Source organism: Salmo salar, chromosome 06, assembly GCF_965601325.2.
Source record: "Salmo salar chromosome 06, fSalSal1, whole genome shotgun sequence".
Taxonomy (NCBI): Eukaryota; Metazoa; Chordata; class Actinopteri; order Salmoniformes; family Salmonidae; genus Salmo; species Salmo salar.
Window position 1 is genome coordinate 34,281,899 of NC_138296.1, and position 21,545 is coordinate 34,303,443.

General features: G+C 43.4%; 1 protein-coding gene across 5 annotated transcripts in view; it reads left to right on the forward strand.

The window, feature by feature from the left end:
• The window catches only part of LOC106601438 (RNA binding protein fox-1 homolog 3), a 393,335-nt gene that overhangs the window by 235,777 nt on the left and 136,013 nt on the right, over positions 1-21,545 (forward strand). For all 5 annotated transcript variants that reach the window (XM_082976499.1, XM_082976494.1, XM_082976498.1 and 2 more), the window contains one exon: positions 18,663-18,772. In XM_082976499.1, coding sequence (XP_082832625.1) covers positions 18,663-18,772 — 110 coding nt within the window. The remainder of the gene's footprint in view (positions 1-18,662; positions 18,773-21,545) is intronic.

The window sequence follows — 21,545 nt, forward strand, 5'->3', positions numbered from 1 at the left end:
AGTGGAGACTGCGTGAATCAGGCCTTCATGGGTCGAATTGCTGCAAAGAAACCACTACTAAAGGACACCAATAAGAAGAAGAGACTTGCTTTGGCCAAGAAACATGAGCAATGGACATTAGACCGGTGGAAATCAGTCTTTTGGTCTAAAGAGTCCAAATTTGAGATTTTTGGTTCCAAGCGCCATGTCTTTGTGAGAGATGATCTCCGCATGTGTGGTTCCCACCGTGACGCATGGAGGAGGAGGTGTGATGGTGTGGGGGTGCTTTGCTGATGACACTGTCTGTGATTTATTTAGAATTCAAGAAACACTTAACCAGCATGGCTACCTTAGCATTCTGCAGCGATATGCCATCCCATCTGGTTTGCACTTAGTGGGACTATCATTTGTTTTTCAACAGGACAATGACCCAACACACCTCCAGGCTGTGTAAGGGCTATTTGACAAAGAAGGAGAGTGATGGAGTGCTGCATCAGATGACCTGGCCTCCACAATCACCCGACCTCAACCCAATTGAAATGGTTTGGGATGAGTTGGACCGCAAGTTGCAAGAGCGCATTTTTCACTGGCTGTCCACTGGCTTCAAAAACAATGATTGATATGCAGCTTAAACTTCTTGAATTCAATCATTATTGGGTTCAAATACACATTTAGATTTGTGAACAGCCAACCACAACAACCACAATCCATAGATAACAATAAGTGATATCCGTATCTCCGTGTGATTCATCAATGTATGTAGATAACAATAAGTGATATCCGTATCTCCGTGTGATTCATCAATGTATGTAGATAACAATAAGTGATATCCGTATCTCCGTGTGATTCATCAATGTATGTAGATAACAATAAGTGATATCCGTATCTCCGTGTGATTCATCAATGTATGTAGATAACAATAAGTGATATCCGTATCGCCGTGTGATTCATCAATGTATGTAGATAACAATAAGTGATATCCGTATCGCCATAGACTACACCACTGCTATCATCCTTACCTCCAAGCGTTTATTCAAATTGGATAATCTTTGGATGCCGACAGCAGTCGTACCATTGGAAGACATAGCTTGGACTGTAGTCTACAAAAGCCTATTCCTGCTCTTTTCCCGCAATCCATAAACCCATTTGGTGTGTCATCATAGTGGTCTCTGACTTGTGGTCAGACTCGCTCAGGTGGAACAAACTTAAACTTGCGCCTTTTTTCAATGCTGATTTGAATTTCATTGAGAAAACAGAGAAGTGTCAAAAAAAAAAAATGTGTTAACCTCCTTTCTGAATTTAAAAGTAATCCTCAGAGTAATCATATCGTTTTTCAAACGTATTTGTAATCTGATTACAATATTTTTGCAGGTAACGGATTACTGTTACCATTTTTATGTAATCCCTTACATGTTGAATTACAGCTGGGATCTGAGAGGGCCAGGATGATATCCTTTGATGAGAGGGACCGCTGTATACAGTGTGTCCCCCAGGTCCGACGTCCCTTTGCCCATCTATTTGTACATGGAATCCTTTACTCCCAAACCCTGTATGTGTGTCTGTGTGTGTGTGCGTGATGCATGTGTGTGGTGTGTGTGTGTGCGTGCGCGTACGTGAATGTGAGTTTTTGTTTCTCACTACATCTTTTGCTGGGGAACGTTGTGCGACATTAGTATTCAGCCAACATCACAGGGGTCATGTGCTCTACGCCCTGCTCTCTCCCAGCAGTACCTCTCCCAGCTACCCCCCTTCTCCTTCTCCTCCCCCTACTCCCCTTTCTCCGTTTTGTGGGCTGCTGCAGGGCTTTAACTAGAAGCAAGGGGAACAAATACAAATAGATGGGCAAAGTTGTGGGACGTGAGACCTGGGGGACACACTGTATAGATATACAGCGGTCCCTCTCGTCAAAGGATATCATCCTGGCCCTCTCAGATCACAGCTGTAATTCAATTGGGGATAGACAAGAGCAGGATTTCCTTGATGCTTTTTTTCCTTTTCCTATAAACGGGCTGTCTGCCTGTCAGCATTGATAAGGCAAGCTCATGCACACTGCGGCTAACTCTCCCCAACCCGGCAGCCATACTCCATAGCGCTATACCGTTGAGTAGCTTCTCCATGATTTACTGTATGCCTGTCTGCCGTTCCCCACCTTTTCATTGGTGCCCCTCTGGAGGACTGGGCTGCCTGTCTCTCATTCTGTCTCTATTATGTTTTTTTCCCGTTGAACTATCTGACTATTGTCCATCTGATGTCTGTGTGTCTACAGCTATCTGTCTAATCTGTAGAGATGGTTGATGGAATAGGAGCTGATAGGGGAGAGGCTACTGTTCTCTCTCTGTTTCTCCCTTCTCTCCCTCGCCATTCTCTGTCTCTATCTCTGTTTGACTGGAGCCATCCACGGTCGAAGGGCCTCTGATGCTTGGTGAGTCTGGTTATGTGAGGCCGTAGACTACATCACTGCCCAGGCATACTCCAATGTGGTGGGCAGTGTGAACCATTCATATCTCAGGTTGTATAACAAGGAGCCTACAGTATATGGATGTACTGGCTGACAGGTTTGATAGACCATAGCCTCACATGCACCTTACTTCATTTTGAAGATTGGCTCTTGGGAGCTTTGTTTGTAAGATTTTTGACAGTATTCACATTGCTTGTCAAATTACTTACTGCCTGTAGGAAACAGCATTATATCACATAGTCGTTAAAAAACATAACTATATACATCTACCTATTGAAAAGATGTGTATGAATTATCAAGGAATTTAGGCCTACTGGCATTCAATTTCATTCCTCTTCCACTGGTTTCCGTTGCAATTGGCTCGTAACTCCACGTGACTAAAGAAGTAAAAACAAACCTATGTGTCACTTGTCTCCATTGGCAGAATGAAGAGAAGGGGAGAAAAGGTGTGGTTGGGGACGGGGAGGAGAGGCTGGAGAGAAAGTAGGAGCGAGAGAGTGAAAGATAGAGGGAGTAAGCGAGAGGAGAGAGAGTGAGAGAATGATGGAATGCATCAGCATGGTGAGGTAGCTAATGCTTCATAAGATTGGCAGTAAAGTGTGCCTTTGGATGGCGGGCTGACTTTAGTGTGTGCATTACTGAGCTGCATAAATCTGGGTGCCCCCGTTTTGCCTGCCTGCCTGGGTTTGCCTTTAATTACCTGAGCAAGCCTGCCCGGCCTGCGCACCGCTCCTAGCTAGCGCTCAGCTCTGCTCACCACCAGGCAGCACTTCCCTAATGGGGCTGCCTCACTCGGGCATCACTCTCACTCATTCTGGCCAGCTGGCATGATGGCCTGGGGGGGAAGCCTGGCCTTCTATTATGACTGGAAGTCTCCATCGTAACTCACACCTGTAGGTCCCCATGTTATGTATGTGTGGCTCTCTCTCTATCCGTCTGAGTCTCCATAATAACTATGGTATAATGGAGTCGTACCCGGCTCCACGAGGGGGCAAAATCAGGCTTAGCACCCTCAGTTCAAACCTGAGCCTCCTCAGTTTTAGTTTTGTACCTATATAAAAATAGAAAAAAGTTTAAATGATTGAGTGACAGGTTAGCTTAAAATCTGTATCTCCACTGCTCTGTCAGCACAATGGGTGTGTGTAGGAGGCAGTGGCGGTCGGTGCCGTTTAAGATGGCCTTATTTCTATAACAGCATATTGGATGACTGTCATTCATACTCCAGTCACTCAGCTCAATGTAACATCGATAGGTTTAGGCTACTGCATGATACTAATATTTTCCTTGTATCCATCATGAGGTTGCTACAACCTAGCCTGTGAATGAAAGTTTACAACGTTGGTGCACAGGTCGAGAGAATCAAGGTGTACAGTTTACATTCAGCAGCAAGCAGTTTAGCAGTTACCCTGGCGGGCCCCAGTGGCAGTACATTACATTGTCTTTCTCTCTCTTCTTTCTCTTTGAGTCAGCTTCTCACCCCATTTTATGCACTGCAGTGCTAGCTAGCTGTAGCTTATGATTCCAGTTCTAGATTCATTCTCTGATCCTTTGATTTGGTGGACAACATGTCAGCTCATGCTGCAAGAGGACGTCCTCTGGAAGTCCTCTGTAACGTCCGTCGTATAGAGAGGACCAAGGCGCGGCGTGTTGAGTGCTCATGATTATACTTTAATGAAAACGAAACACTTTTACAAAGAAACAAAACGACAGCAAACAGTTCCGTCAGGCAGCAGACAACAAAACGGAAAAACAACTACCCACAAACACAATAGAAAAAACCCCAACTTAAATATGATCTCCAATTAGAGGCAACGAGGACCAGCTGCCTCCAATTGGAGATCAACCCCAAAAAAAACAACATAAAAATAGAAACCTAGAATATAACATAGAAATAGAAAACATAGAAAACCACCCGAAAACACCCCCTGTCACGCCCTGACCTACTCTACTATAGAAAATGACATCTTACAAGGGTCAGGACGTGACATCCTCATAATTACTGTGTAGGTCTATGGAAGGGGGTGAGAACCATGAGCCTCTTAGATTTTTTATTGAAGTCAATGTACCCAGAGGAGGACAGAAGCTAGCTGTTCTCCGGCTACACCAAGGTGCTATCCTACAGAGTGCTGCTAAGGCTACTGTAGACCTTCATTACGTAACAGTGTGTTTTAATCAATTATTTTGTACTTACGTATCAGCCTCAAGGCCTTTGTCAGAACTCAAGGCCTTGAGGCCGATACGTAAAGCTTAATAAAGAGCAGTGATACTAAGAACAGTGTGCAGGTTTCTGCTTTTTCTCATCTTATTCAACTGTTGCCATGTACCTGCAACAAAGATAGCTCAGATGTTTGAGTGCCTTTTGAATTTTGAATCAATTATTTGGTGACGTGAATATATTTAGTATAGTTTTATCCAAAAAGGATCACTTTTTTAATGTTTCACTATTATTATTTTTATGAAATTCACTGAGGAGGATGGTCCTCCCCTGCCTTCTCTGAGGAGCCTCCACTGGTACGGGGGCTATGGAAAGCCATTGGGGCGCAGGTTTTCCGTTAGCCGGTATTTGCCAGCATTCTGCAGATTAAATAAATAAAAGACGATTAAGAAATGTTTTAGCTGTCCAAATTGTGACGGTTGCCCTGCTGCTGAGGACAGAGAGAAAGTGAGAGAGGAGCATTGGCCTAGGCTACTGTTGATTGCGAAGATGGAGACCTTTTTTGTTGAAGTAAAATGAAAGTTAGAGAGTATGCCTCAAGGCAGAAAATCCCACAAGGCAGGGCTCCAGACTGCAACCATTTAGTCACATTTTTCAACCTTTTGACAGCTGGCTGTGGGAGTTAAAAAATGTATTGGTTGCATCGGTGTGGGCTGCACATTCATTCACCTTACTAAAAACGTCCTATTTTTTAGGAGGCTAAAACCATGATTTGGTCAAACAGTAAAGTACATTATCCTCATGACTCCTGTAATGAAAGTGTCTGACTCCTGTACCTGCTTAGATGGGGCCTGCTACTGTGTCAAGTGAGCCACTTGAAAAGTATTCTGATTGTATACAATTTTAAAATCTAAATGTACCTTTAGATTAATACATGGCTTCAATGAGTGGGTATTATCTTTAGAGATAGTGAGCTAGCAAATGTTTCGAGTTTCCACTTACTCAGGTGGGGAATTAGCCCCAAATAAATGAGTCTATGATATTAGAGCACATAAAGGTGCAGACAAATTTATATTGGGAAAAAAATATGTTTTCTTGTTGAGAGAATGCCAACATTGTACAAACCTGTCATCAAGACAAAGGGTGGCTACTTTGAAGAATCTCAAATATACAATATATTTTGATTTGTTTTACACTTTTACACTTTTTAGTTACTACGTGATTCCATATGTGTTATTTCATACTTTTGATACCTTCACTATTATTCCACAATGTACTTTTTTTTTTAAATAATGAAAGCCCTTAAATGAGTAGGTGTGTCCAAACTTTTGACTGGCACTGTATATATTTTAATATTAATGCAGTGGACGCCAAAGACAATAGGCCTATCCATGCAATGCCCTAATGTATTTAGTGTTCAAATTTCCAAACTGTGAGGTCGACAATTATTGTTGTAGGAAAGAAAAAACAACAATACAATATAAAACAACAATATCAAGTTTTGCATATGCTACAGATCGAAACACAAGGAATAGTGTTTTTGTAGTTAGTTATAGGCCGTTTTTAAGGACATGTGACTCTTCTGAAAAGGTAAGAATCAATCTAGCTGGTTGTTTTTTAAATTAAAATCTTGTAGGGCGCTGTCCATGGTGCTGATAGAGCGTAGTGGAGATTTCGCACCAACCTGTCATTTCTTGGTCAAAAGCATTTGAATTTCTATGTTTATTGTGGTATATTTTGTGATATAAGCAGAATTCAATATAATTCCAATGCAAGAGCCCAAATGTCATTGTACGCCGATGATTCATGTTTTAAAAAAAAACCACAATTAGAGTCTCTCCACGGCCTCATAGAGGATCTAGATACTTTTGCTATCCTCTCTGGATTAAAACCAAATTATGATCATTTTACATATTGGATCACTAAAAAATGCAAATTTTACATTACCATGTAGTTTACCAATTAAATGGTCTGACGGAGATGTGGACATACTCGGTATACAAATCCCAAAAGAAAGAAATTATCTCACTCCAATAAATTTTTATAGAAAGTTAGCAAAAATAGATAAGATCTTGCTACCATGGAAAGGAAAATACCTGTCTATTTGTGGAAAAATCACCCTGATTAACTCTTTAATCATATCACAGTACCTATTTGCTTATGGTTTTGCCTACACCTAGTGACCTGCTTTTTAAATTATATGAACAAAAAATATTCAATTTTATTTGGACCGGCAAGCCAGATAAAATTAAAAGGGCCTATTTATATAAGGAATATGAATTAGGAGGGCAGAAATTATTAAATATTAAAGCATTAGATCTCTCACTAAAGGCATCAGTCATACCAAAGTTATATTTAAATCCAAACTGGTTTTCTAGTAAATTGGTACAAATGTCTCATCCTATGTTCAAGAAGGGCCTTTTTCCCTTTATTCAGATTACACCTGCCCACTTTCGGTTGTTTGAAAAGGAAATAATCTCCAAAATATCTTTATTTTTTTAAACAAGCCTTAGAAAGTTGGTTGCAATTTCAGTTTAATCCACCTGAAAAGACAGAACAAATAATACAACAAATATTGTGGTTAAATTCAAATATAGTAATTGATAAAAAAATGGTATTTTTCGAACAAATGTTTAAAAAAGTTATAATTTTAGTGAATTATATCTTAAATAGGACTGGTGGAGTTATGTCACACATGCAGCTAACACAGACATATGGAAATGTCTGCTCTACCCAAAATTACAACCAATTAATTGCAGCATTACCACAAAAATGGAAGAGGCAAGTAGAAGGGGAAAAAGTAAGGAACTTGTATGTCGGCCCTGTATTAAAGAACATAAATGGTTAAAGAAAAGTGTGATAAATAAAAACATATACCAATTTCATTCAAGGACCAAAAAACTGATAGGTGTGCCATATAAATTGCAAAATAGTTGGGAAGAGATTTTCGATGTGCCCATTCCATGGCACATGGTTTATGAATTGATACGCAAAACAACGCCGGATTCAAAACTTAGAATTTTTCTATTTAAATTACTATACAAAATTCTTGCAACTAAATGAATGTTAGTCTTCCCTGTGGTTCAGTTGGTAGAGCATGGTGTTTGCAACGCCAGCATGGTGTGTGCAACGCCAGGGTTGTGGGTTTGATTCCCACGGGGGGCCAGTACAAAAAAATATAAAAAATGCATGAAATGTATGCACTCAAGTTGCTCTGGATAAGAACGTCTGCTAAATGACTTCAATGTAAATATATATGGGGGATAAAATCTTCCCAGCTCTGCAGATTCTGCTGTGAGGAGGCAGAGTCATTAGATCATTTATTTTGGTATTGTCCATATGTAGCTCGTTTTTGGTCACAGGTCCAGGAATGGCTGAAGAATTGCAACATTTGCCTAGAACTAACGCTGCAGATAGCAATACTGGGTGATTTGAAAAGCCATAGTCAATCAATCAATAATATAATAATTATTTTAGCAAAAATGTTTATTTTTAATTTACAATCTGTAGAAGCTATGAGAATAGAAAGGTTCAATTGTTTTGTGAAGCATCAGAGCACAGTTGAAAAATGTGTGGCAAATAGAAATCCGAAATGGATGATGTTGATGAATAGATGGGAGGGGTTGAATGGAGCTGAAGGGTGGGACTAATAACAAGATAAACAATGTAAAACATACGGGGTCTGTAAAATGTATATAGGTTCAGAACTTTTGTGATATAGCACAGTTACAAATAGAAATCAAACTAGATGGACATCAGAAATAGAGGAAGGACTAAAAACAAACAAAAAATAACTATTGTAAAATAGACTGTGTCTGTAAAATGTGTATAAAATGAGTCAATTTAAGGTAAAAGCCAAAGTGTTTATTAGTTTACTCCAATTGGGCGATCGGTGGTAGGGTTTGCGAAAGGTATATTCTTTAAAAAAGTATGTATGTCTATATAGGTATGTGTATGTATATATGTGTATATGTATGCATGCGTGTATGGATATATATATTTACCCCCAAAAATAAATGGGGGATTGGAAATGATGCAAACAATTACATTGATGGAAGCAATATTCTTTCCGCAATATTAAGCTGATCCACCCCTAAAAAAAATGCCCAAATGACGTTCCCTAAATATAGCTACGTATCGGTATGTTTCATCATAGAAATACATTCTATTATTGTTCTCTTGGTAGCTTATTGGTTTTCGTGGTTGTAAACGGAATTGTATGTATTGGAAACGTTTTCGAATTTGTCACGTCTGCTCCCCCCCCCCCCCCCCCCCCCCCCCCGCCAGGCTGCCCTGCATCACACACTCCTTCCATCCATTACGTATACCTGCCTTCCCTCGTCACGCGCTTCAGCGATATTGGACTCACCTGGACTCACTCATCACCTGTTATTACCTCCCCTATATTTGTCAGTTCCCCAGCTCTGTTCCCCGCTTCTGCATTGATTGTCTTTTGTTTGTGTTACCTGTTTGCTGATACTGTTCCTGTCTCGATCTATGTCCGTTCTTTATCAAATGTTTTACTCCCCGTACCTGCTTCGTCTCTCCAGCGTCATCACATGTGACAGAATTTGATTAAAAAACGTGCATTGTGCCATATCACAACATGTTGCTGTACTCATGAGCTGCATGGTTTTCCATGTCTGAAGCGGGCCTATTGGCATTTTTGTTTGGCAAGACAGCAGTGCATGGCTGCATCTCACAGTAATAGGCTGTAGGCTGTTTTGGTTATCTGGATCTCCATTTACCTTTTCTTCACTGTGTTTGTTTACTGTTAATGTAACTAGCCTAATTATAGATTGTGTCATGCCTTTATCCATCTGATATTTTGTTAACTTGGCCTACTTGGTACCGCTGAGTTGTTCTGTTCCCATTCATTCACATTCGCAGTTTTGTCTGTAATTTTGTTTGCATGCATGAATATCTAGCATTTAGTTTGCATTGTTTTGGTAAGACAGCTGTGTGTCACATAGGCTGTTTGTAATAGGTGAATTGCCCTATTATCTTGTAGCTTATATTCATCACTAGAACGGCCTTGCATTAGTGTGTAATGTGCTGTCCAGCAGAGATTGGCACAAAATCTGTAGCCTACCTGTCATGGCATTTGAACTTTATGTTTATTGTGGTATAGCATGATATAAGCAGAATTCGATATAATTGCAATGCAAGAACCCCCCAAAATTGTGCCCCGTCGCTGATTTCAACTGCCCCCTTAGTCACTTTATCCTGGAGCCGGGTCTGAGTGGATTGGAGAGGTGGGGAGGGGGAAGTCAGGGCTGTATGGGGACTTTAGATCTACGCATATTATATTCACTGTGAGACGTGTATTTTGAAAGGTATAAATTCCTTTTAGATCAACAGTGGCGGGTTCCGATGGTTTACAGTATGTCACGTTCAATGCAACAGCAACCAATGATCTGGAGCCATTAGCTTCCTGGTCTGTGGAGTGTCCTTGGGGTTTTGCTGTCAATGATTGACAGTGCATGACAGTTTCGCCAATTGTCATGTTCACGGTGCCTCTCCTTCTCTTTATAATGTGGAGCCTAACAATGTGCCAAGAAGTAAAATAGAGACTAAAATACATCAGCGCAATCCCTTTGTTTCAGCCCGTAAGAAGCCGTCTCACGGCGCTTCGCATGAGCTCCTTGTGTCTCCACCGTCTTGAATGACTCACACTGACCTTGGAGATTATTGCTATACTAGACAGAAAAAATGCTATATGTTTGTCAAGAGCTGTCTGTCATCAATGAGCTTTTGTGTTGAGTATCGATCGCCTCCTCGGCAGGACACAGAGGTTGATGGATGCACAGCAAACAGACTCTGCATCGCCAGCAAGCAGCAGCAAGCCTCCCCTCCCTCCCCTCCCTGACCGGCCCAGCCAAGGGGTCTCATGATGGGATGTCAAGACAGGGCAACATCCCCCCTCCTCCCCATCCCATACCCCAGACCCCAGACCTCCACTCTCTCCCCTGTTCCTGTTTATTCTGGAGCTCTCTCCATCTTCAGTCTCTATCCGTGGCATAGCTATAGCCAGGGCACCAAGCCGCGCAGCCGTTCATTAGCAAACATGGAGTGGATTACTGTAGGTTAGCGCCGCTCCTCCCGTGTCGATAACCCAGCCTGATTGCTTTGTAAACGGCATAGTCGCTAACAAGAGTTCCACCACTGTATCTGCGGCGCACATATAAAGATAACAATACAATTCCCCTATCAGTTGACCTGGTTTCTCTTCAGTTAGTAAGCTTCTGCCTCTGGAGTGCAATTGAGTGGGCCATGGTCTTTATAAAGCCGATACTAGACAACACGAATGTGGAACACGATGTGAGAGCCATCATCCCTGGTGATTCTTTTTTATTTTTCAGGAAGGACCGACTGCTGCGGCACTGTAGCATTCACACTTTGTCTTCGGTACAAGTGAAAATGGCAATAATGCTAATTTGGATGAATTTACCCACAAAATAGGTCAAAATATGATTTATTCTATCGTTATTAAGAAAATAATCTATGCCAGAAATCTGAAAAATATCATTGGGCGTGCTTTGTTTTGTCCCTTGACCTGATTTGACCCTGTATGGCTCCCTCCCTCTATGGTATGAGGTCTGGCTAATCGATCTGCTTTGATATTTTATAGACCCCCCTACCTCCTCCTCCTCCACCTCCCCCACTGTGTGAGCTGCTGCTCGAGTATTTCCTCAGTGCAGGATTACTGATGCTATCCACCTTTTGCCACGAGGGCTCTTAAACAGACACTTGTCATCAGCCCCTGACCAAGGACATAAATAGATCAAATAGGCTGTGTTTACACAGGTAACCCAATTCTGATCTTCTTTTCACTAATTGGTCTTTTGAGTAATCAGATCAGCTCTGAAAAATATCTGATGTGAAAGATCTGATGTGATAGGGCAAATGAAAAATACATGCATCCAACAATAAATACAGAGCATCTGGGTGAGGAATACATCTGGCATAATATTCACCACAGTTCAAGTCATTCAAACAGCCCTACTGGGCACTTCACCCAGATACTGGATCCAAATTGATAAAACAATGTCAGAGTTTGCAGACTCAATAACACTTAGAGGGATATAGGAAAACAAGTGTTGCCATACATGGCAGAAAAGTCTGGCAGATTACAGGAGATTTTCTGGCCCTCGGGACTTCTCACTCAACTGATGTTGACAAAGCAGAGCCGATGTAGGTTGAGTGGTAGAAAATCTATTGGAAAGAGAAAGCATTCAACTATGCAGGCCTGTATATGATAGCATTTGATATGTGCTCTTTGTGGGGGTTTCTCGCTCCCCGTGCCAAGGGTTGTGTAGCCATAAATTATTCAACAGTCAAATCCAAAAATCTACTAAATAAAATCATTTGTTTCCCCAAACTGTACTTCACAAAAAGGTTGTTTATAACGATGGTAAACCACGTCTCTCAGTGCTGCTAGCAATCAATAGTCTGATGCAATCCTAAAGGCCCTTCGTCATAACTCCATTCTACTGAGTGGACCAGTCCACCTTAACACAGGCTACAGTGGAGACATAGAGACATGTGCTGCATTTCCATCCACTGTTGTCTCTACCAGTTCTCTCCAATTGCCAGGACCTCAAGAATTCTCCTGCAGTTTTAAATAAAACACTTTTAAACAGCTCCCAAAAATGTGAATGCTTGTCAAATATTGCATGCTGTATAGTTTCAATTTAATAGCTAATTTATTTATTGATTAATTTTATTGTTGGCTGCCAAGTAAATTCTTATCCTCAGATGACGAAGGGTGATGAAGATGATGATGATGACATCAGTAATAGTTTTGAAGGCTACTAAATCAATAACAGTTCCAGTGCTGATGACACTGATGTCATCCACCGTCAGAGGCTCTCTTCCTCCTCCTCGTCCTCCTCCCCAGATCCAGTGCTCTTCATCAGCTGGGTCTGGGTCTGGGTCTGGGTCTGGGTCTGGGTCTGGGGACCAGGCTTGTTATTAGTGCTGTGAGTCCCTTCTTTCCTTCCTGCCTGCAGCAAGATATGGCTGGTGCTGGTGCTATAGCCTTCTTCATCTCCATACTGGAAGTCAACAGGCCTCTGCTCTAATGGGGAATGATTAAAGGGTAGAGGAGCCAGTAGAACTCACTCAGCGAAAGTTCAGAAAGTGCAGCCAGTCCGTGACTGAACATGGCTCCATTCATAATGCACAAGGACAGGAGAGTAGAAAATTGGAGAGGATGTGAGTGGAAAGGCGAGAAGAGGAGAGGAGAGGAGGGGGGAAAGGAGAGGAGGAGAGGAGGGGAGAAGGGGTGAGAGGAGAGGAGAGGAGGGCAGAGGAGGGCAGAGGAGTGCAGAGGAGGGGAGGGGAGAAGGGGTGAGCAGAGAGGAGAGGACGGGAGAGGAGAGGATGGGAGAGGAGAGTACAGGAGAGGACGGGAGAGGAGAGGACTGTAGAGAACGGGAGAGGAGGGGATTGTAAAAGACGGGAGAGGAGAGGAGAGTAGAGGACGGGTGAGGAGAGTAGAGGACGGGAGAAGAGAGGAGAGTAGAGGACGGGAGAGTAGAGGATGGGAGAGGAGAGTAGAGGACTGGAGAGTAGAGGAGGGGAGAGGAGAGTAGAGGACTGGAGAGTAGAGGAGGGGAGAGGAGAGTAGAGGACGGGAGAAGAGAGGAGAGTAGAGGACGGGAGAGTAGAGGAGGGGAGAGGAGAGTAGAGTAGAGTAAAGAACGGGAGAGGAGAGGAGAGGAGGGGAGAGGAGAGTAGAGGAGGGGAGAGGAGAGTAGAGGAGGGGAGAGGGGAGTAGAGTAGAGTAAAGAATGGGAGAGGAGAGGAGGGGAGAGGAGAGGAGAGTAGAGGAGGGGAGAGGAGAGTAGAGTAGAGTAAAGAACGGGAGAGGAGAGGAGAGGAGGGGAGAGGAGAGTAGAGGAGGGGAGAGGAGAGTAGAGTAGAGTAAAGAAGGGGAGAGGAGAGGAGGTGAGAGGAGAGTAGAGGAGGGGAGAGGAGAGTAGAGTAGAGTAAAGAATGGGAGAGGAGAGGAGGGGAGAGGAGAGTAGAGGAGGGGAGAGGAGAGTAGAGTAGAGTAAAGAACGGGAGAGGAGAGGAGAGGAGGGGAGAGGAGAGTAGAGGAGGGGAGAGGAGAGTAGAGGAGAGTAAAGGACGAGAGCGGAGAGTAGAGGAGAGGAGGGGAGAGGAGGGGAGAGGAGAGTAGAGTAGAGTAAAGAACGGGAGAGGAGAGGAGAGGAGGGGAGAGGAGAGGAGGGGAGAGGAGAGTAGAGTAGAGTAAAGAACGGGAGAGGAGAGGAGGGGAGAGGAGAGTAGAGGAGGGGAGAGGAGAGGAGAGGAGAGGAGAGGAGAGGAGAGGAGAGGAGAGGAGAGGAGAGGAGAGGAGAGGAGAGGAGAGGAGAGGAGGGGAGAGGAGAGGAGAGGAGAGGAGAGGAGGGGAGAGGAGAGGAGAGTAGAGTAGAGTAAAGAACGGGAGAGGAGAGGAGAGGAGGGGAGAGGAGAGTAGAGTATAGGAGGGGAGAGGAGAGTAGAGTAGAGTAAAGAACGGGAGAGGAGAGGAGAGGAGGGGAGAGTAGAGGAGGGGAGAGGAGAGTAGAGTAGAGTATAGGACGGGAGAGGAGAGGAGGGGAGGGGAGAGGAGAGGAGAGGACGGGAGAAGAGAGGAGATTAGAGGAGGGGAGAGCAAAGGGGAAGGAAAAGAAAAGGAGAGGAGATGGCATTTACTGTAGCTGGAGCTATCTGAGGAAAACACGGTACTACTGGAACCTCCCTCCCTCCGCTGGCCCTACCGCCTCAATATGACACAATAACTACATTAACTCTGATCAAAGTTCATAAGTGCTATGCAAGCTACAGTATATGCAGCCTATATATCTGCCTTTATTCGTTTTTATTTTTTATATGTTATGGTATTAAAATAATTGTTCACTTTGAATGTAATGACTCATCTATTAACAGGGCTGGTGTTATGAGAGGAGGGATACCTCAGGGACCTCGTTCTTTCTTCCTACTGCTGGGTTCCTGGAGGAGGGAGGGGGGGTGGCGGGAGGCCTGTGGTAGTTCAGTACGTTGGTGGGTTTCACTGTTAGGATCAGACCAGATCAGCCCTACAGCCTCAACAACAGGAGCCAACGTGGCTAATTTACATATCTTTGAAGAAAATGGAACCTCTGTGTTGAGCAGCTAAAATGGCAGGCAGAAAGAGATAGAGAGAATCAAACTGGCTGACTGACTGGCTGACTGGCTGGCTGGCTATTCCAGCTGCACTGATTTACAAGGTCTATCATCAAACTCTATGTCTACCATAACGCCTCTGTCTTTCATGGGCAGGTTTTTCTTTTCTCCCTGGTTTGCAGCATTTTACATATGTGGCGGCGTATGTTGCACTCTCAGGAAACATTTGTTATGATTTAAGAGGACCCTGCAGCAGTGTATACTGCACCTGTCACTATCTGATTATTTTATAGCCTGTGCATTGTTCTCTGGCATTTAATTAGTAATTACATGGTAGCAATTTGCATTTTGTAATACTTATTTTATGTGATTGACAAGGAAAAAGGAAAACATTTTGTTTAAAATTCTCCAAAGCATTGCTTTTGATCTGAATCCAACTGTATTATTTTGGAGCAATTGTGTAGTGTACAGAGTAGACAAGCCTATTTATCTCAGCGTCAACCTATTTTAATGTAGAATAGGGAAAGCACATTGGAGCAGGAATCTTCTTTCTTATTAAGTACTATTATCATTCTTTGAATATGTCCAGAGTAATACCATCATACGTCATTAACACAGGAGGACTATTTTATTACTCCAACGGATTCCATGCAGGTTCATTCCCCACATGTTTATGCATCCATGGGCATAGCTCAGGAAGAACATAATCCGGAATGAGAAGGCTCTGTGGACTACAGTTCAAACAGGATAAAGCAATGACAAATTCTGGACCTGAGGACTCACGGAGAGCACGGAAAAAAGAGATTAAGAGGAACACCATTGTTTACCTCCTCCAAGGTGCAGGGTACTTTGTTGTTTATAAATGTTGCTAGCTCTTATTGGTTACCTTGCAGGCTTTTGGAATGAGGAAGGGGGAAAAGACTTGAGGAAGGACTCAGGAGGGGGTTCGATACAACTTTAATAATGCGTGGCAGGGGCTAAATGAGCCATTCTGCGGTACTCTAAGGCATCTCTCCCCCACCCATCCCCCCTCACGGTATCATGCCCTGAATTATTAAAAGTGTTGTTTGCCCTTATTGCATTGCAGCAATGTGCCTTGTCGCTAGAAACAAGGAGCTCTGAGCTGCATCGCTCTGGAGCTCTGTGCTCCAGCTCCCCACCTTCATCTGCATTGTCAGGGGAGCACATGTGAGAGCAGTGGCCAGGGAAGGACGCACACACACACACACACTCACTCAAAAGCAAATAAACACTGCACATTTGATTCATAAAAAAAAATCTCATCCAACACCTAAATTATTGCAAACACTTTTGACAATAATTGACAGATACATCTTTTCTTTTTTTTTTTACTTCATTCAATGCTTTGTATTGTGCTACAAATGACTACCACTACCCTGCATGCACTGCTTATGGTTTGCAGTGAGAGGTACACATTTTTAGTGGATTTTGTTTAAGGTCCTCATTTGGTGAAGTAAGCTACACATGGCTGATGCTGCTTGTAGTCTGGCAGGGAAGTGTTGGGCTCCAAATCCCTCATGATGTCTTTCTGGTGTGTGTGACTCTGAGATGAAAGGGGGAGTCACATACCGATCCAGAGGAGGGTCATGCCAGGCACACACAGTCGAAGAGACGGCATCACTCACTTAATAAAACAACACCCACCACCCCATCACATCACCATCACATGTGCCTTGTGATTTGGCCATTACACTCTGTTAGAAGCTTCCTGTCAAATGCCCCGTTCTGATATGTAACAAAAACATATATAAAGATAGTGATGAAAAATGTAATTTGGTAGGCCTGGATAATAACATTGTAGAGACCGACACCAATGATGTAGAAAGAATATAGGCTGCTGCCCAACCCCCCCTCCTTCTCTACATTTTAATCACACAATTAATAATTAATCAGAGGTTGGCCTCGATAATGTTGAGTCTGCAGATAAGATAGAAGCACACAACTGCTGAGAGGACCTAACAGAAAAAAGACATGGGCACCAAAAACAGAATATCAACTCTTTAACACAGACGGACCAATAACCACATGTCACCAGATTAAAGAATGAACACATGTTATTAAATGGAAGAAATGCTCCACATGCTCTTTTTAAATAGTGGAACTATGAGCTGAAATCAAATGTTTTTTTTTACTTTCTGGCTGCATCTCAGAGGCAGTTACAGAGAAGAATGTGACAAACTGCCACGAGCCGTCCTGTTTATGAATATGTAGCTAGAGGGATACTGTATTGATTGCTTGATTGCTTGATTTTCCCTACACTTTAAATTCCTCTGTAGTGAAGTGGTGTCAGAACTGAGGAGAGAGCCAACACTTAGTCACAGGACCACAATGTCGTCTTCTTTCTTCTCAGAGAAGTATTACATCATCTTTCCGTACTCCAAAGGTATTACTGTAACGTGTTGGAGACTGAGGCAGTTTAAGATTGACTGTAGTAATAAGGGTTACTGTCAGTAACAGTAACCCTTTATCTCATGCTGCACAGTGAAGTGCTATGTACTTATTTCCAATATGTCCACCCCATCCCCAGCACACTGTATTTAGGAAGAACATGACACTGTATCAGAGGATGATAGAAGCACTTATGCTGCTACTCGCTGGGGAAGGCCCCTCTCTTAATTAGCAGTAGGAGCTAATTGACGCTGCTCCCGGCCTGCAGTGTATCTCTCTCTCAATCTCTCTCTCTCTCTCTCTCTCTCTCTCTCTCTCTCTCTCTCTCTCTCTCTCTCTCTCTCTCTCTCTCTCTCTCTCTCTCTCTCTCTCTCTCTCTCACTCACTCACTCACTCACTCACAGACACACACTTGCAGACACGCTCTTGAAAAAGAATGGGTGAAAAAAAATGGTGTGATTCCTGGATGGCAACAGCAAAGCAATCACAGCGTAGCAATGCCCCCCACGCCTGGCCCATTAATAACAGTAATACACATACCGCGCCCTAGCCACCTCAACCGCCAGCCGCCGAGAGCACCACTGACACTTTAATGGGCATTTTTTACTTTTGTTTTTAAATAATGCATGTGTTGCTTGTCAGCACTACTTCCAGTTTCCCCCACCTCCCCTTTGCAGCATTCCTTTGTGCAGAAATTACAATGGGGACCTGCGTTCATCATACTTGGGGATGTGTAGTAGTGTGTGTGTAAATCATATGTTGTGGGGACCTTAGTGTTAGTGTGTGGGCTGGCTCCTCAGCTGCTGCAGGGGCCTAACTAAGAGCGGTTCTCTCCTCTCCAGGCAGAAGCTCTTCATACACAGCAGCCGTGTCACTGTGGCTAGGGCTGGAGGAGGAGGGCTGAGGGCTGGGCTTACGTCTCATACAGGGTTGCCAATGTTGTGGTCTGACTGTCCTCACATGGAGAGTGTGCTAATGGGGGTGGTAATGCGACTAAGGGGGGTGGAGGATGGAGGGAACGGGAGTTCGAGGGTCAAGGAGTTTGACTTCCTGTGTTGATGGAACAAGGACTAACCAGAGCTGTATGTAACATACCGTATGAGGCACAGTCAAGGGTGGCTTTGTACGGACTTTCTCTGACAGATCTTTCCTTCAGCACACCTCTGATCATTACACACTGATGTTATCACTGTAAGCATCTCATTAGGCTAGCTGGAGTTTCCATCATATGCAGTTGAAACACATGTACTTGTGCTATCGATTTCACAACAGCTACGTTTCCCTGTTCATCATAAACCTCTGAAATCAATATTCATAACAATCAATGTGGTGCTCTCTATTATATTTCTTATTTCTTTCTTTTATTTCAATTCCTGTGGCTGTGCAATGATTTCCTATGATTTAATTTTCCAATCTTGCTAATAAAGCCTAGTACATTGCTGGAGTATAGTGTAGTCCATTTGAATGACTCTGTGTTTTCTCTCCTCTCTGTTTGTGTCCCTGTAGGAAACACGTTGTGTAAATCAGGAAGCATTGCTGTCTTCGGGAACGTGGTGTACAGCGGGCTGCTCAACGAGCACCTCTGGCATTTAGGAGTTCCCCTCTTCACGAGACTGGTAAGAGCAGCTCTGGCCCCTCACATCACACTTACTTCTCACACTTACCTCCATTTTGTAGTGAGCGCCTCACGTGGCTCCGTGGTGCAGCGGAGAATTCAGGTGGATGAATCTCTGCCTGCAGTCTCTTGTGGCTGGGTTTGATGCCCCTACTGCTGACATCTTTTTATCTGAAGTTGTTATATGTTCCACGATATGAAAGTCCTGCACAGTAAGTTTTAAGTCTAGGAATCCCCACCACATCTAAGCCATTTGTTGTATTTCATTCTTTTGAAAGGCTTTGGTTCCTCTAAAGGTTTGAGCTGAAGCTAAGAAAGCCCCATGTGGGTACAAGTGAAGACGTCAACAAAGTCTTCTACATTCTTCTCTGGCCCTAGATACAGAGGTGAAGGCATATGTGGTTGTTTTTTCCTCTGCCTTTGAGGTTCTTATAGAGAGACAGTCTAGTTCCCTTTGGGAAAAGAGCATAACCAGCTAAATAATTCATGAAATGTAGTTTCATGCAGACAGCCTAAACGAAAATTACAAGATTATAATTAAGGGCTTGAGAGTACAAGTTGATACTTGGGTTAAGAATGAATGATAAGTATTTACCCTTTCTGTCAAAAGGAAGTTTCATGTTGGTTTAGACTTGGATATAAATCGGCTGATGTCAGTTGGCATACAGGCTTTCAGTAATGTCACACAGGGATAAGAAATGTTGACAAACTCAGGATGGGTAACTTGTTATATGTTATAAGTTAATTGATTTTCTGTACAGTTTCAACGTTATTATGTATCTTTACAATTGGATAGATCTATCATGCTTCTGTCAGTTAAGAACCATGACTGTATATGAATCGGCTTGTTTTTGTTACAAAAATGGCAGGAATCCAAAACTGTGGAAGTGAGAGATTCTAGAGCCATCCTCATGAGAGAACTATGAACCAAATATTGTGTCTCCAGGGCAAACACAATGCTGGAGATCATTTTCTCTCCAAGTGTGTGTTTCCAACAGTTTGCTACACCACGTGTCCAATTGGCATCCTATTGTCTGTATGGGTGTGGTCCTATGTGGTCACCACAAGAAGTCAGCATGGTATGTAAAAGTTACAGCAAGAAATTAGGGTACATAAAAAGGGATGTTGTAGAAAAAAAAGTTTACAGTATAGAAATACGTTTCCTGCAACTTTGCTGATAGGAATATCAAAATATGTCAAAAAAGTCAACTCAACGCACTCACAGACACAAAACACATGCACAACAATATAAACCAACACACACACATTCTCACACATTCTCACACACACACACACACACACACACACACACACACACACACACACACACACACACACACACACACACACACACACACACACACACACACACACACACACACACACACACACAGAGAGAGAGCACAGTAAATGATTCAGAGCATGGTGGCGTGTGCTGAGCTGAAGCCTTTGAAGGAAGAGGAAGTGACAAAGACATCAAACAGCCTACCTGTCAGAGAGGTGGCTTTCACCTCCCTTTTAAAAGGGGTTTAATGCACTGAAAAGTTGTCCGTATTGTTCTTGGCTGATGGGGAGAAGAGGACAACACAACAGTTTCTCAGGGTCCACCAGTCACTGACAATATTACTGAGGCTTCAGACTTTCAAATATCACTAACCGGTCAGTATTTATCCTACAAAATCTACACAGTTTCAGAATTTAACTAAGTATACTTATTTTACATGTTTTACAATTGTAGTATTGTTGCATTTACAATATTAGAAACGATTTGGAATGCTTGCTCTCCTCACTCACTCACACACTCACACACTCACACACTCACACACACACACACACACACACACACACACACACACACACACACACACACACACACACACACACACACACTCAAATCAAAGTGTATTTGTCACGTTGGCCGAATACAACAAGACTGGGGTCTTTGACAAGTTTTAGTGCCTTCCTCTGACACCTGGTGTAGAGGTCCTGGATGGGAAGCAGCTTAGTTCCAGTGATGTACTGGGCTGTATGCACTACCCTCTGTAGTGCCTTGCGGTTGGAGGCCGAGCAGTTGCCATACCAGGCAGTGATGCAACCAGTCCGGATGCTCTCAATGTTGCAGCTGTAGAACCTTTTGGGGATCTGAGGACCCATGCCAAATCTGTTTAGTTTCCTGAGGGGGAATAGGCTTTGTCGTGCCCTCTTCATGACTGTCTTGGTGTGTTTGGAACATTCTAGTTTGTTGTGTTGCTGCCCACGTGCCAGATGTGTTGCTGCCCACCCTCACCACCTGGGGGCGGCCCGTCTGGAAGTCCAGGATCCAGTTGCAGAGGGAGGTGTTTAGTCCCAGGATCCTTAGCTTAGTGATGCGCTTTGGTGTTGAACGCTGAGCTGTAGTCAATGAATAGCATTCTCATGTAGGTGTTCCTTTTGTCCAGGTGGGAAAGGGCATCGGGGAGTGCAATAGAGATTGCATCATCTGTGGATCTGTTTGGGTGGTATGCAAATTGGAGTGGGTCTAGGGTTTCTGGGATAATGGTGTTGATGTAAGCAGCCTTTCAAAGCACTTCATGGCTACGGATGTGAGTGCTACAGGTCTGTAGTCCTTTAGGCAGGTTGCCTTAGTTTTCTTGGGCACAGGGACTATGGTGGTCTGCTCGAAACATGTTGGTATTACGGACTTGGTCAGCACATGCCCGGAGCACACGTCCTGGTAATCCGTCAGGCTGTCTGTTTAAAGGTCTTACTCACGTCGGCTACGGAGAGCGTGATCA